The 16,768-nt window shown below is 45.5% G+C and overlaps 1 protein-coding gene across 2 annotated transcripts in view; it reads right to left on the bottom strand.

Annotated features, from left to right (window-relative positions):
• The window catches only part of LOC106578947 (protocadherin-15), a 332,275-nt gene that overhangs the window by 139,270 nt on the left and 176,237 nt on the right, over positions 1-16,768 (bottom strand). For both annotated transcript variants that reach the window (XM_014158252.2, XM_045702411.1), the window contains exons 14-17: positions 12,940-13,089; positions 11,848-12,041; positions 3,772-3,904; positions 2,391-2,470 (exon numbers count right to left, since the gene is read on the bottom strand). In XM_014158252.2, coding sequence (XP_014013727.1) covers positions 2,391-2,470; positions 3,772-3,904; positions 11,848-12,041; positions 12,940-13,089 — 557 coding nt within the window. The remainder of the gene's footprint in view (positions 1-2,390; positions 2,471-3,771; positions 3,905-11,847; positions 12,042-12,939; positions 13,090-16,768) is intronic.

Here is a 16,768-nt window from a genome sequence, read left to right as displayed (position 1 = left end):
AACGTGTTATGACAGGCAAGTGAATCTATTGCGATGCAGCGATTACTAGGGGCTTTAAAAGGGGACATATTTGAGCTCTTCTGCTCTGGGACTGGGGAGCTAGGGCCTCTCCTATCCATAAGAGACAGTCTCCGCCCAGATCGGCTTAGCACATTCCCCTCCCCAGCTCCCCAGTCGTGTCCTACTGTTCTAATTTGCCTCTTTATTGAGGAGACGCGGGGCTTATTAAAACACTATAGTTGTGGTGTATGCAGTTTCCTGGGCTTGACAGTCTGCAACAGGAGAGGCTTGATGACAATGTGAGTTTGGCGCTGTGACTGAAGTGGCCTCTGGTAACATAGGTATGTCTGCATGGCAGTGTGCTGGTTATTGCAGAGGAAAACAGAGAGAGAAGGGAGGGAGGGGGGAAGAGAGAGATTGAGAGAGCAAAGAGAAAAGAGAGAGCACAGGGATAGCTCTAGGCTTCACAGCAAATTCCCAAGTGCCAAATGAACACTGAAAGTGTGGACCTGTATAGACACTGAACAGTGTTGAATTAACACTTTATTTGCATATTTTCCAGAGTGCCTTTCAAGTTAATTGTAGAGTTACCACCCATTACTGGATTTGTTAGTGACAAATCAATTTTCAGTCCTATGGAGTTCATCATGTGAGAGCCTAAGTGAATATGTTAACATTTTACTACTTAACACAATACAATGATTATTTCACAAGGCTTTATTTTGAGGGCTTACACAAATAAATACTGGGTTATTTGGATGACCCAACTGCTGGGTTGCAGGCATTTGGTAACTTCCCCAGTGCTCTCTCTCTCTCTGTGTGGGTGTATCTGATGGTGTGAGTGAAGACAGGTGTGCTGGAGTCAGAGCAGATCCCCACCAGCTGCAACCTGTTCCATAATCAAGACCTCTACAAATACTCAGCCCTGCCACTGCCAGTTCGTAGCCTCCTCTCATTCTGTCCTCACTGACTCTGGTCCCTGTCTCGTCAGTCCTGCCCTGGACCCCCGCTCTACTGCGTCCTTGGATTCCACTCTAGATCTGCTTACCCTGCCCCTATTACCCTTGCCCCTACTCCCCTTGCCCCAGCCGTAGGCTCAGTTCCTGGTTCCCTGTTACCCACCCGAGCTCCTCCTGGCCTGCACCCCATCTCCCCCCTGCTTTTCAATAAATACCTTGTTTACTTTATCCCTGTCTCCTCGTCTGAGTCTGCACTTGACTTCACATGCTCCACCCTGCTTAACAAATTAGTAGGCAACGCCAACTCATAATTGGCTAAAATCACACAATGCACACCAATTATATTTTTGGAAATACTTATCTTCCTCTATATTTCTTACTACTAAACATAAAAAACATTTTCTCATATGTTGATGTTGGAGGGGGGTGGTGGAGTTGAACATTCTTGAAAAGTCCCTATAATATGATCAACAGGATTGACATTTACTGTCATGGGTGGCCAAAAATAACTCTATAAAAGCTACACCGCTAATAAACCATGCCTCCTGAAAATAGCCTAGAGATTATAATAAAATTTACCTGCATTAGAGCATGCTGGGAAATATGATAATGGCCGTGATTATGGTTCAACTCTGGTATACCAACACTGGGTGTTATTTTACACCAATGAGTGGTAATTCAACATTTACAGAGTTAATTGTTAAGTTTATAGTTTAGGCCCTCAAAATATGTTTTGGATTGTGTTGTGTTAAATAATTCAGTTTAAATGATAAGATATTCACTCAGGATCTCACCTGGTGAAGTCCAGAGGACTGAAAACAGATGAATGCAACAATGATGTCTCTGTCACTAACAAACACAGTTCACTCAAAATACAAGGCACTCTGGGAAATAAGCCTTCCAACCAATGTCTATACGGGTCCACACTTTTAGTGTTAGATTTAACATTTGAGAATTTGCTGTGTTGCTTCGCTGCTAGCCATACAAAAGTGCTCCATAAACAATCACACCAAATCTTATTGCAGGCTTCAATTTCATCTCTGAAATTAAGAAAAAAGATTTACTCCAAGCCAAGGCACAGGGGTAACCTCGAGACTACTAATGTATAATCTGATATGTGGACTGTTTTTCAAACTGGGAGAGAATTGTTTTGGTTTTTATTCATTTATTACTTATTAATTATGTATTTAAGATGCTATGGAGAATATTATCTACATTTCCAGCCCCTAGTGTCTCGTAGAGAGTTTCAGAGAGAACAGTTTGGTTTACTATCTGTATTGAAAAAAGCTCCAGACACTTATCCAGGCAAAACACTATCATTTTCCCAAATCGACTCCTCTGCAACAGAGAAATATTATTTATATTAGTTTCATGGATAAATCCGCTACTATGATAGGTAATGTAGTTGATGACTAAAATGAGCTCACGTACATCTGCGAGAGCTCAAAGAGGTGGTGGGGATCCCCGTTCTGGATGCTGTAGGTGATGACGTCTCTTTCACGGTCCGTTGCCTGTAGCGACACAGAGAGGCCCCTTCATGTTGCCGTTATTCCACTACTTTCACTACGACTCCAATAAAACAACAGAATGAAAAGGCATCAAGTTAAATCCATAGCGCAGTCCATAAATGTAATGTGGCGAGATCAAACCCAATTTCACAATGACTAAATTACTTCACACAGTATCCAGTCCATTTATACTTGACGCATTACAAACAATAGTTTGTTACACACATTTCTTACCAAAGCGAAACCTTTTTTTTGGTGCTATATAGAACCTTTTTTTGAAGGTTCTATAAAGAACCATGCTCATAAGGTTCTAAATGGAACCTGTATGGTGTTATAAAGAACCCTTTCCTAAGGTTCTATAAAGAACCATTCAAAAAGATATAGCACCAAAAAAGGGTTCCGCTATGGTTGCAACCCTTTGTGGGGCTACATAGAACCCTTTTTATGGTTCTTTATGGAACCTTTATGGAGAATGGTTCTATAAATAATCTTTCTCAATCTGAAAGGTTTTTTGGAGATCCTTTTGTAGAACCATACAGGGTTTTTAATTCTGGTCAGCCATATTATATTGTTAAACTTCCATAGGTGTTATTATTGTGTTAATTAACAAGTTGAATCTAGTGAGCTATGTCTGGAACAGCTGGGGGTCCCGGAGGAGGGAAATGAGAACCACTGACTGATTTAATAACATACATAAATATTTCACAAGACACTAATAAACGCCATAATCTTACATAACATGTAACAGCATAACACAACAGATTAGATAAACTGGAATGACACTCTCACTCACGGTTGTACAAAAAGAGATGTGCGCAAACCACACCCCAAAATAGTCTAATGAGCCACCTCCCCTACACTTTAGTTATCATTAAAAGAGCAACAACAACAAAAAATAGTGAACTGAACAGAATCATTGAAGAGCTCAAAGGGTTGATTGAGCCATTATGGTTCCACATAGAACCATCAGCCTTCCCAAAGAACCCTTGAGGAAGCATCATTTTCTTTGTGTGTACAGTCTAAGAGGTCTACATAAACAGCATAACCCATTCCTTCTCAAACAGACTAATCTGTAACATTGGTAACTGTCTCAGTCCCTTCTCGTACAGACTGAATAGGGGCCATTGTTAGGAGCTATTCAGCTGTATAGAGTACACTTGTGGCCTGACAATGATAGTCAGGTAAGATTCTGAAGCAGATCGCACCGCTGCCACCAAACTATGGCTACAGATAAGGGTACAGTATGCTCAGTGTGTGCTACAGAATAGTGTGGCATTGTGAAGAAGCCTTGTCCCCGTGCTCACCTGCAGGCTGAGGAGTGTGGCTCCGATCCTCATGGCCTCGCTGACCTCCAGGCTGTAGAGAAAGCGGGGAAAGCGTGGGGGGCTCTGGTTGTTGGGGGGGAGCACCTCAATGTACACGGTGGTGATGGAGCTCCTGGGACGGGAGATAAAGATGGGGAGAAATGAATTCTGGGTGAAAAAAATCCTGATGAAGGCTGAGGGCTGAAATGTGTTGGATTTAATTTTAACAATAAAAAGCACTTTTATCAACTTCAACTGTCCACAAAGAGCTTCACTTCTGAAAAACAGAACTGTAGGCGGGCTTTGTTTACATTATGAGAATTTCTGTGTGGGATGTAGGGTTCTGTTGTCGGTGTTTGTTTTGTGTATGTTGGGGGGGGGGTTTGCTAGAAAATCTATATGATTGTAGATTAAAAAGCAAGGAGGTACTGTACGTAGGTTGGACAAGAGTTAAGGTTAGCCAACTTAAAGCTGAAATCCGTAGTCGGTGCAATTGCCACATCCGTTTGCAATATTACAACAATAAAGAAGTCACTTCAAACAACAAACACAATTTTTTTTTTCACTCTGACCTCACGTGCTATAGAACAGCAGCATATGCACTGCTACTTTCTTTAACCACAATGCTGGACGCTCTCTTCTCCTCCGTTTCATCAACAAAACAAAATAAATAACAAAGGTGCAGTGGCGAACTGTGGCGCTATTTTCCCCTTGACAGATTTCAGTTGTAAATTAGTTTGAGATACATCATCTCCCAGTATCTGGTACAATCTGTATCCTGCAGCATATAGAGAGAATCTTGAGATTGTTTTAGAAAAGCTGAAATTAACAACCTCTAACCTTGAGCAAGGTCATCAAATCAAATGTATTTATATAGCCCTTCTTACATCAGCTGATATCTCAAAGTGCTGTACAGAAACCCAGCCTAAAACCCCAAACAGCAAGCAATGCAGGTGTAGAAGCAGGGTGGCTAGGAAAAACTCCCTAGAAAGGCCAAAACCTAGGAAGAAACATAGAGAGGAACCAGGCTATGAGGGGTGGCCAGTCCTCTTCTGGCTGTGCCGGGTGGAGATTATAACAGAACATGGTACAGTACTTCACTAGAGACTGAATCCCTGGTCAGTGAAATCACAGTTGTGTACAGAACAATAAGCTCCAAGTGTCTGAGTCGGGCCTGAACAGAATAAACATAATTGAATGATTACAGCAAGTACATTTTAGAGAGACATATGAGGGACTTTTAAGACTGGTTATTTGAAGACTGGTTATTTGAAGACTGGTTATTTGAAGACTGGTTATTTGAAGACTTTTTTTCCACTGGGGCAATCATGGCTGCTTTATTCATAAAGCCACTGGAAACATGAATCAAACGGTTTTGATCCTGGACATGCTCCAAACAGAACCCTGTAAATATAAGTAGTGATTTATCAAACAATCATACGAGCGTCAAACGCACACAAGTAGGAGATAACCATTGATAAATACCTATTGTTCTCAGCCTCAGTGCTCGTGCACGACTTTGGCTATTTTGCATTTCAAAACACCCCCAAATAACCATATATGGCCAAAATCACCCAGTAAAGCCCGTGGGGAATACACAACGCCATACCATGAAATACAAAGTCGCAACCCATGATGTATTGTTGTCTCTATCTTCTTCCCCTTTGTGCTGTTGTCTGTGCCCAATAATGTTTGTACCATGTTTTGGGCTGCTACCATGTTGTGCTGCTACCATGATGTTGTCATGTTGTGTCTCTTGTCTTGATGTGTGTTTTGTCCTATATTTTTATTTTATTTTTAATCCCAGGCCCCCGTTCCCGCAGGAGGCCTTTTACCTTTTGGTAGGCCGTCATTGTAAATAAGAATCTGTTCATAACTGACTTGCCTAGTTAAATAAAGGTAAAATAAACATTCAAATAAAAAAACTAGCTGCAGCGAACTGAAAAGACGAACGACCCAGGGATGTGTGTGCTTTGGGGACCTTTAACAGAATGTGACTGGCCGAACGGGTGTTGTATGTGGAGGATGAGGGCTGCAGTTAATATCTCAGATAGGGGGGAGTGTCAGGCGGTGGGTAACTGGTGCAGTGAATCAGGCGCAGGAGAGCAGAAATGACTGTACAAGGTATTTAATTCCACGACAGCACCAGTATACAGACAATACTCAAGGTGCGGAGAAATACCGGTCACTCGAAAATAACGGGGGTAAATAAATAACCCGGCAAACATAACCAGCCGACAAGTACCGACATGAAAAATCAATAAACATGCACACTAACAAGTGGGAAACAGAGGGTTAAATAATAACGGGGAATAGAAACCAGAGGTGTAGAAAACAAAAACAAAACAAATGGAAAATGAAAAGTGGATCGGCGATGGCTAGAAGACCGGTGACGTCGACCACCGAACGCCGCCCGAACAAGGAGAGGGACCGACTTCGGCGGAAGTCGTGACAGGGAGTGAGGCCTAAGAGGGTTTTATAAATAAGCATCAACAAGTGGGTCTTGCGACGTGTATACAGAGATTATCAGTTTACATAGGAGTATAAAGTGCAGTGATGGAAAATCTCATGGCCGAATGGTAAAGAACATGTATCCGCTCGAGAGCACCCTTACCTGCCAATCTATAAATTACGTCTCCGTAATCTAGCATGGGTGGGAAGGTCATCTGAATCAGGGTTTGGCAGCTGGGGTGAAAGAGGAGCGATTACGATAGGGGAAACCAAGTCTAGATTTAACTTTAGCCTGCAGGTTTGATATGTGCTGAGAGAAGGACAGTGTACGGTCTAGCCATACTGTCACGTCCTGACCAGTATAGAGGATATTTTGTTATTGTAGTTTGGTCAGGACGTGGCAGAGGGTAGTTTATTTATGTATTACGGGGTTTTTGGTCACTGGTTTATGTTTGTATTTGTATGGGTATGTTCTAGGTTAGCTTTTCTATGTGTAGGTTGGGTGCTGGACTCTCAATTGGAGGCAGGTGTTTCTAGTTGCCTCTGATTGGGAGTCCTATAAATAGGTGTGTGTTTTTGTTTGTCACTTGTGGGTAGTTGTTTTTGCATTGCGCTGTATGTAAGTACCTAGCCTATAAAACTGTCGGTCTGTTGTTCTCTTTTGTTTATTGTTTTTCCGTGTTCACGTTTAGTTAATAAATTATCATGATGAACACGCAACCCGCTGCGCCTTGGTCTCATCTCTACGACGACAGCCGTGACAGAACTACCAACCAAACAAGGACCAAGCAGCGGAGGAGGGAGCAGCACCAGGAGAGGAGCATGATGGACTCATGGACGTGGGAAGAAATACTGGACGGAGAGGGACCATGGACTCAGGCTGGGGAGTATCGCCTCCCACAGTGGGAGATTGAAGCGGCGAGAGCGGAGAGGCGATGGTATGAGGAGAGAGAGCGCAACAGGCACGAGAGGCAGCCCCAATAATTTTTTGGTGGGGGGGCACACGGGACAGTCGGCGGTGCCGAGGTCGGAACCAGAGCCAGTCGGGTTGACGTTGGAGGTGAGCGAAGGGTGCGAAGCAGAGACGGTGAAAGAGTTGAGGGGGAGATTGGAGGAGAGAGAGATGAGAGACCTGCTGGTTTGGTGCATAAGGCACGGCATTCGTCCTACGGAGCGTGTCAATGAATTGATGTCACCTGAGTCAGTTCTCCATACTCGTCCTGAGGTGCGTGCTGGCCGTCTGTTGAAGACTGTGCCTGCGCCCAGAAACAGGCCTCCTGCATGTCTTCCCAGCCCTGCACGTCCTGTGCCTACGCCCAGAACCAGGCCTCCTGCATGTCTTCCCATCCTGATCAAGCCCGTGCCTCCTCCTCGGACCAGTCCTCCAGTGGGTTTCCCCATCTTGGTTAAGCCTGTGCCTCCTCCTTGGACCAGGCCTCCAGTGGGTCTCCCCATCCTGGTCTGTCCTGTGCCTGCTCCACGGACCAGGCCTCCAGTGGGTCTCCCCATCCTGGTCAGTCCTGTGCCTCCTCCTAGGACCAGGCCACCAGTGGGTCTCCCCATCCTGGTCCGTCCTGTGCCACCTCCAAGGACTAGGCCTCCAGTGGTTTCACCAGTCCGGAGCCGCCAGAGCCGCCCGCCGGTCCGGAGCCGCCCGCCGGTCAGGAGCCGCCAGAGCCGCCCGCCGGTCAGGAGCCGCCAGAGCCGCCCGCCGGTCAGGAGCCGCCAGAGCGGCCCGCCGGTCAGGAGCCGCCAGAGCCGCCCGCCGTTCCGGATCCGCCAGAGCGGCCCGCCGTTCCGGATCCGCCAGAGCGGCCCGCCGTGCCGGATCCGCCAGAGCGGCCCGCCGTGCCGGGCGCGGCCAGGGACGCCCGCCAGTCGGGCGAGGTTAGGGGCGCCACTTAAGTGGACTACGTCAGGGATGGAGCGTAGTCCACGTCCTGCACCTGAGCTGCCTTCCATATAGGTGTGTTGGCGAGGGGGGGGGTGTAGCACTGTGCCTTCGTTGACGGCAGCCACCCTCCCTTCCCTCCCTTTTTGTTTAGGCGATTTTTCTGGTTGTTTTGGGGTTTTTCTGTGTTTGTGTAGGTGCATTCCGGGGTCTGCACCTTTGGGGGGGTCGGTACTGTCACGTCCTGACCAGTATAGAGGATATTTTGTTATTGTCATTTGGTCAGGACGTGGCAGAGGGTAGTTTATTTATGTATTACGGGGTTTTTTGGTCACTGGTTTATGTTTGTATTTCTATGGGTATGTTCTAGGTTAGCTTTTCTATGTGTAGGTTGGGTGCTGGACTCTCAATTGGAGGCAGGTGTTTCTAGTTGCCTATGATTGGGAGTCCTATAAATAGGTGTGTGTTTTTGTTTGTCACTTGTGGGTAGTTGTTTTTGCATTGCGCTGTATGTAAGTACCTAGCCTGTAAAACTGTCGGTCTGTCATTCTCTTTTGTTTATTGTTTTTCCGTGTTCACGTTTAGTTAATAAATTATCATGATGAACACGCAACCAGCTGCGCCTTGGTCTCATCTCTACGACGACAGCCGTGACACATACTCCCAATAGATTTAGGGAGTCCCATTGCTTTAGGACTTGGTCACGTCTTTTGGATGGGACGTTAAACGGGTGTCCTGACTCTCTGAGGTCATTAAAGATCCCATTGCACTTATCGTAAGAGTAGGGCTGTTAACCCCGGTGTCCTGGCTAAATTCCCAATCTGGCCCTCAAACCATCATGGTCACCTAATAATCCCCAGTTTACAATTGGCTCATTCATCCCCCTCCTCTCCCCTGTAACTATTCCCCAGGTCGTTGCTGCAAATGAGAACGTGTTCTCAGTCAACTTACCTGGTAAAATAACAGATAAATAAATACAAAATAAAATAAAATGTCTCAGTTTAGGTCACCAAGCAGGACAAATTCAGACTTAGTGTAAGGAATTCAGACTTAGTGTAAGGGGCCAGGAGAGAGCTTAGGCCAGGTAGGATACAGGCCGGTGCTGATGGAGGACGATAGCACCCAGCAACAGTCAACAAAGTTTAATGCTTAAAAGCAGCAAATCAAATTGTTTCTTGGACAGACTTGGTGGAAACAACCGAGCACTGAAGGTGATCCTTGGTAAAGATTGCCACTCCCCCACCTTTGGAAGATCTGTCTTGCCCGAAAAAGGTTATAACCAGAAAGGTTAACATCAGTATTCAAAACACTCTTCCTTAACCACATCTCAGTAATGACCAACACATCTGGATTGGAGCTGTGAACCCAGACTTTCAATTGATCCATTTTAGGTAATAAGCTTCTAGCGTGCAGAAAACCCAGGCTTTTACGAAAGCCGATATCAGTGAAGCAGATATCAGAGCACAAGTCAGAATTGGTGATAGCAATAGTAGATGGGCCACAGGGTGTACATGCACATTTCCAGATATCATCAGCAGTAATAGAATCAAGGCATGGCAGAGGACAGGGAGAGCTCTGCAGTGTTGATTTATGACATCTGAATGTGTATTAGATGGCAACAATATCATATTGCAACAGCAATTTCATCAAGTAACATGAATACAAAGCCGGCGAGAGGTGGTTAGAATAAAATGGGAGGCCAAGAGTCTGTGTAACCAATAGAGAGTCAGAGTCCCGAGTGTGGGAACAAACGTAGTCTGTCCCATGGTTGGGTAAACAAGAAATGGAATAGTCAACAAAGCATGCAGTAGTCATGAGGCAAATAACAAAATAGCAAAATGTTATATGTTAGTTTGTTTTGCTGATGATTGCATTCGAAACATTGACTCATCGAGGGCTGTGAGATGCCGATCAGCAGGCTCCTGCTGAAAAGTGCCCGTTGCCAAAAACCCGAGGGTGGATAGCACTTGGATGTGCACCGGAATGGCATGTGTTTGCCTTTTTAAAGTAGGTCTTAAATCCTTCCAAATATTCTATAAAATTCGTTTTGGGAAACAATATCTGAACGGCCAATCTGTAATTTACAAAAAATCTCACCTGTCTCTAAAAACGTGCTCTCTGCGAAATGCAGCGTGTGCCAAATCTTCCAACAGAGCAAGATCTCTCTTTCCCATTATCTCAGTCTTTTACAGTATTCCAACAATGGTTTCACTTTCATACGTGCCTCTAATTTAACAAATTACTGTACTTTGTATGGATTATTCTCATAACATACTTACTGATGTGATAAAGGTATATGCCTGTCAAGATATGTTGCATGAATTCACAATGGAAATACAATGAAATCTAAAAATGCTTGAATTATTACTCTCACAATTTCAACATATATTTTCTCTATTCTACGCTTGACAAGCAGTTCCCTTATTCCACCGCTTGGCACTGTACGTACTCATGGTCATGGCTGTGCGTAAATGTACGCACACTCTCAAGCCAATGTTCATATCGATAAATATCACACTTTGCGTGGAAATGATCCCACACATGGTTTACACACCGATTTGTGCCTACGCATGATTAATAAACGAGGCCCCAGATTATTACATGGTTCCCAGTCGTTGGATACGTATTCACACCCCTAATCATCAGTCTTATCTTGCGTGTTTGTCCTTGACCCAAAACAAAGGCTTACAAGGATCTTTGTGCGGCAAAACTTTTACCTGGCATGTTCGATGAAAGACGAAATTCCCAAAACTGCTGCCAAAGAGACCCTAACGTTTTCCTCTTCAGATAGAACTGAGCCAGTAGTCACTGCCAAATTCACTACATTTCTCTTTCTATTTCAGCCTGTTGAGCTATATTGATCCTGTGGCCACCGAGCTTTACAGAGGTCAAAAAGGCAACACAGATTGAATTGAGTTGGAGGGTAGGCATTGCAAATCATTATGAAAATACTCTAGTTTCCGCTTTGGGTGCCAGATGGGCCAGTCCTGCGAGTAACATCTACCAGCACATTTTTCCAGGGATATTTCCCTAGCATAATGTGTTACCCTGCAGAACACTATAGATTTAACACACAGAGACAGAGACAGAGAGAGACAGAGAGAGAGAGAGACAGAGAGACAGAGAGAGAGAGAGAGAGGAATAGACAGACAGAAAGAGGGAGAGAGAGGGGAGAGAAAGAGCAGAAAGAGAGAGAAAGGAAGCGAGTCTGTGACTGCTGCAGACGGAATGGAAAGTGACTTGTCCTCTGCGGCTCTCAGCCTTTACTGGCCACGCCAGTTCCCAGCCTCCACCGCCCTACTCCGCCTTTCCATCCTCAAGCTCCCCTGCTCGGTCTCCCCACCCCCCAGCTCTACCCATCCTCCCCTCCAGCTTCCCACCCCTCGGGGCTTCCCACCGCCAGCCCTACCCTTCCTCCCCTCCAGCCTCTCACCCCTCGGGGCTCCCCACCCCCCAGCCCTACCCATCCTCCCCTCCAGCCTCCCACCCCTCGGGGCTTCCCACCGCCAGCCCTACCCTTCCTCCCCTCCAGCCTCTCACCCCTCGGGGCTCCCCACCCCCAGCCCTACCCATCCTCCCCTCCAGCCTCTCACCCCTTGGGGCTCCCCACCCCCAGCCCTACCCATCCTCCCCTCCAGCCTCCCACCCCTCGGGGATCCCCACCCCCAGCCCTACCATCCTCCCCTCCAGCCTCTCACCCCTCGGGGATCCCTGGGGCTCCCTATTAGCCTCACCTCCTCTGGGACCCCGGACCGTTATCCACAGCCTTCACAGTCAGCGTGTAGGAGCGTCCCATGGCCAGGGAGACTCCAGGCACCACGGTGATCACTCCCGAGCGGTTATTTATGATGAAGTGTCCTTGATCCCCCGCCAGGATCTTGTAGGTCACAAGCCCATTGGGACCCCCGTCAGCATCCAGAGCCGTCAGCTAAAAGGGAGACGAGAGGAAGTCTCTCACTCAACAGTGTCCTCTGGTGTCCTAAGCCCAGGGACTTCACTAGGGGAAGGCCATCTATCCCAATATTTTCCCCACATTTCAATGAACATGGAAATGTTTGATTCCTCGCTGATATATTCTACACATATCAAATGCATAATTAAATATCTTGTGTTGGGGGATTATTAAACATTTATGGCAAATACAGTCAGTGAATTTGAAATAAGTAGAAACTGATATCATAATCAAACGCAGAAATACCTTTTAACCTTCACATAATCCAATTATAACATACTTCATATTCAACGTGTAGAAAAGAGGACACACTTTGATAGAAATCTCTAATCAATCATGTGTTTACGTAGCAAAACGCTACAGTGTGTAACTGAGAGGATGTATAGTGTTACTTTCCCCATACGCCATTCTGAGACTTCACATACTGTAACTCAAAGATGAATGACTAATGAGACAATGCAGTCACAAGCACCTCATCAACAGTCATTCAACCGACAAAGAGTTAACTCATAACTGCCATTATTAACGTGTTCCTGAAGCCTACAGCCTAACCGGGCTTGCTATGAGAAGAAGTCTTCCGATGGGAAAACAGAGATTAAACTGCCTAAATTTGACCTTTTCTGGCAGTCTTTTGTTTCCTTTAAGTATCAGAGTGACTGACTGGACTGGGCTCATGCTCTGACTGCGAAACAGGGGTTCTAACAAATGACCCACAATCCTCCCAACACCCAGAGGGGAACAGCCTATGGCAGCAGCTTGCTGAGAGCTGAACCAAACAGTCTGCTACCACAATAACTCCAGGTTTACTAATGCTATTACTCTAAGTAAGTGGATGGTTTGGGAAAACAGCGAGTGAGTATAGCATATTGATTACCTGTAATATTGTTTCCCCAGGCTGCATATCTGTGTAAACATTGACACTGTAGGAGGTGTTGGGGAAGGTCGGTGTGTTGTCGTTGGCATCGATCACTGTGATATTAATGGTCACTGGAGTACTCTCCTGAACTCCATCAGAAGCCACCATCTATAGAGAAGAGAAGTGAGAGAGCGAGAGCGAGAGAGAGAGAAATGATCAAAAACCTCAGAGAAAACCATTAAGGAATGAGCTACATGAACAGCCTGTTGAGAACATTATGAACGATTGAATCAGTGCTCATTCAGGACACACATGTATGCAGTAGAGAACAACCTATATATCCCTGACATGTTCTGTCAAGGCAGAAACCAATGGGACAGTCCCTGACAGTCACAGGACAGAACAGGAAGATAAGGGTGGTGACCAGTGGTCAAAGATGAAAGATCGAGAGCAATACCCTTATTGAAAGCTGTTTACACCGGCTTTACAGATATTAATTCATCACAATGACTAAGCAAAACCTATTGTCTTAACAACAACGTACAGTAACAAAGACTACAACGCTCTTATAACTCCAATTGTGATTGCACACTATTATTGTTTTTCTCATTAGATAAAGTGTGTGTGTGTGTGTGTGTGTGTGTGTGTGTGTGTGTGTGTGTGTGTGTGTGTGTGTGTGTGTGTGTGTGTGTGTGTGTGTGAAGTTGTATCTGACTGTCAACTTCCACATAGAACACAACCGCTCACACAAACTAACCGAGAGTAACAGCAACTTCAAAAACAAAAGAGCATGTAACAAGTGTCAAACAGCGAGAAAAGCACCTTGATCCTCAGTTGAGCAGGAAATAAAATACCATCCGTGTTCAAAGCTCTCCCCATTAACTTTTAGAGTTGTACCTCTTTCCCCGCCAAAATACGACGACAGAAGCATCTAAAAAAGCCCACAGGTAAACACAGCGATGAGTGCTAGCGAAAAACCAGAATCGAGAAACATCTTTTCAGTGTTTCTTTATGTTCATAGTACTTAGCAACACCACACTTCAAAGTCTTGACAGGATAGCGCTGCGGGCTCCTCCACTGCTCCAGCAGGATGTGGTGGTGGGGAGAGAAAACGTCCAAATGTTGTTTCCTTCTCTGAGTTTCCGGTGCGATGCACTGCGCCACTCAGTGGAGCTAACATTATAAAAACCTCTACTAGCTCACAACTTCATAACACAGCACAAAGCCTCTAGGCAAGACATAGAGGTAGAGTAGATGATCATTTGACATCATTAGGTGGGTAGCGGTTGTTGTAGATGTAATTTGACTGGCAGGAAGAGTGTCTTGCAGAGTGGGTGGAATAACACATTCAGTGGCCACAGAGCCAACTGAATGAACTCAAATAGACATACTTCGACCGAATATGTATTGGAACACAAAACAGTGAGAGACACACATCCTCATGGATTTCTCCATGGTAATGCTGGAGAGGGGAAACACATATTGAGGCGCTGACTGACTGGGTATCGTTCGTATGCACGACGGATCCATAATTTAACAGCACGGGTGGAACAGCTCTCAGAATCCTTCCCAGACAAGCGAGCTTGGTCTCAGTGTTTTAATCAATCTGTTACTGCCAGGACATGGCGGCCGAGTGCTCGGGAATGCTAATTCCACTGCCCTGTGCACCCCAGAGTCAGGGCTGGAGGGAGCCGCACACCAACGTTTACATTCAGAGAAGTCTGATGTTGTCTGGATCTTTTGGCACCAGGCATTATTTCGCATTCTGATGTTTTTTGGAGGGAAACGTAGCACTGCTTGCTTAGCGAGTACCACTTCCTCCTGATTTGGCTCATACCAATGCTGGAATGAAGGACCTCTGCCTTGCTAACACAGGTGACTGCCCTTCTGAAGCATCTTGCCCAGTCAGCACACTGAAAAGCTAGCTATTCGGCAGCGCAAGTGCAGATACTTCAGGCTGACGAGTGAGTTTCACAGAGCCCATCTGCTATACGGCCCTTGAATCGCAAACAGACATCCAAACCTAAAAAGTTATTTGAAAGAACTACATCGGAATATAGCCAGACTGGCAAAGTCCATCAATAAGACATTGCTTTTAGAGACTCTGTTAAAAGATAAGGTCTCTGAATTCTAAAACAAAGATGTGGTGAGGTGGGCAAGATAAATGGAACTGCAAGAAGTTCTTATTGGAAAAATTCCAATTCTGGTTTCAGATGACATGGCACTTGGCAATTTCAAAGCCTGACAAGACGACGGTTCTTAGACTGAGTGATACACCTGTTAGGTGACATTTCTTGAAATAAACGGTACATTTGATCTAGAGGGAACAGCGAATAACCCAGTGGCAGTTATAGCTGAGTGAAAAATACATCAACAAACATATGGAGGAACAGGACTGAGGATAGCAGTATGCTGTTCTGAACTGGCTGTTCTGAACTGGGATTTTCTGAGCTGTGCTGTTCTGAGCTGTGCTGTTCTGAACTGGGATTTTCTGAGCTGTGCTGTTCTGAGCTGTGCTGTTCTGAGCTGTGCTGTTCTGAGCTGTGCTGTTCTGAGCTGTTCTGAGCTGTGCTGTTCTGAGCTGTTCTGAGCTGTGCTGTTCTGAGCTGTGTTGATCTGAGATGTGCTGTTCTGAGTTTTGCTGTTCTGAACTGGGATGTTCTGAGCTGTGCTGTTCTGAGCTGTTCTGAGCTGTGCTGTTCTGAGCTGTGTTGATCTGAGATGTGCTGTTCTGAGTTTTGCTGTTCTGAACTGGGATGTTCTGAGCTGTGCTGTTCTGAGCTGTGCTGTTCTGAGCTGTGCTGTTCTGAGCTGTGCTGTTCTGTTCTGAGCTGTTCTGTTCTGAGCTGTGCTGTTCTGTTCTGAGCTGTTCTGAGCTGTGCAGTTCTGAGATGTGCTGTTCTGAGATGTGCTGATCTGAGCTGTGCTGATCTGAGCTGTGCTGTTCTGAGCTGTGCTGATCTGAGATGTGCTGATCTGAGATGTGCTGTTCTGAGCTGTGCTGTTCTGAGCTGTGCTGTTCTGAGCTGTGCTGTTGTGAATTCTGCTGTGCTTTATCATGGTCTTACAGCTGGACACAGTGCACTAGCCAGCAGCAGAGAGTATTACTGTTGAATGAAAGCTCAGTAGTTGGTGATTCATGGTTTCATCATTTCCATTTTGTAGGTGCTGGCTCAGGGGAATGCAAAAATACATAATGAGAGAGGCTACTGCATCACATTACATTTAGGATTCACCATCTATCTTTTGCCACAATTACATTTTTCAATAAGTGCTTTTACACTGATTGCTTTGTCTAATCTCGACAATCAAATCCACAAACCCTTCTCACTTTTTACTTACAAATTGCTGCAGACACACCGTAGAAACACATATAAATACACACATGGTGAGTCATGCACGGCACGGCACGCACAGCAGGCAGGCAGGCAGGCAGGCAGGCAGGCAGGCACGCACGCACGCACACACACACACACACACACACACACACACACACACACACACACACACACACACACACACACACACTAAATGAAGTACAGGCCCTGTGCTAATGGCTAGCTGGACGGAGAAAAGCGTGACTTTTGTGTGAGCAACAACAGATCATTATTGTCGACAAACACCATTGTTCTATCCCAATGGCCGTAAAGGGAATGACAGTGTAATGCACTCCAGCATTATACAACAAAACAACAACAAAACCCAGCATGCCGTTCGCCGAGGATACAATGTGACAGAAATGTAACAAATAGGACATTGAGGATGAACAAACTGTCAAGGGATTTCAAGAACATTGGAAAACTACTCACTAGAAATCCTTGCTGATATACTGTAATAGTGTCTTTGT

Source organism: Salmo salar, chromosome ssa19, assembly GCF_905237065.1.
Source record: "Salmo salar chromosome ssa19, Ssal_v3.1, whole genome shotgun sequence".
NCBI lineage: Eukaryota > Metazoa > Chordata > Actinopteri > Salmoniformes > Salmonidae > Salmo > Salmo salar.
The sequence above is the reverse complement of the archived record's forward strand: the minus strand, read 5'-3'. Positions and strand labels throughout refer to the sequence as shown.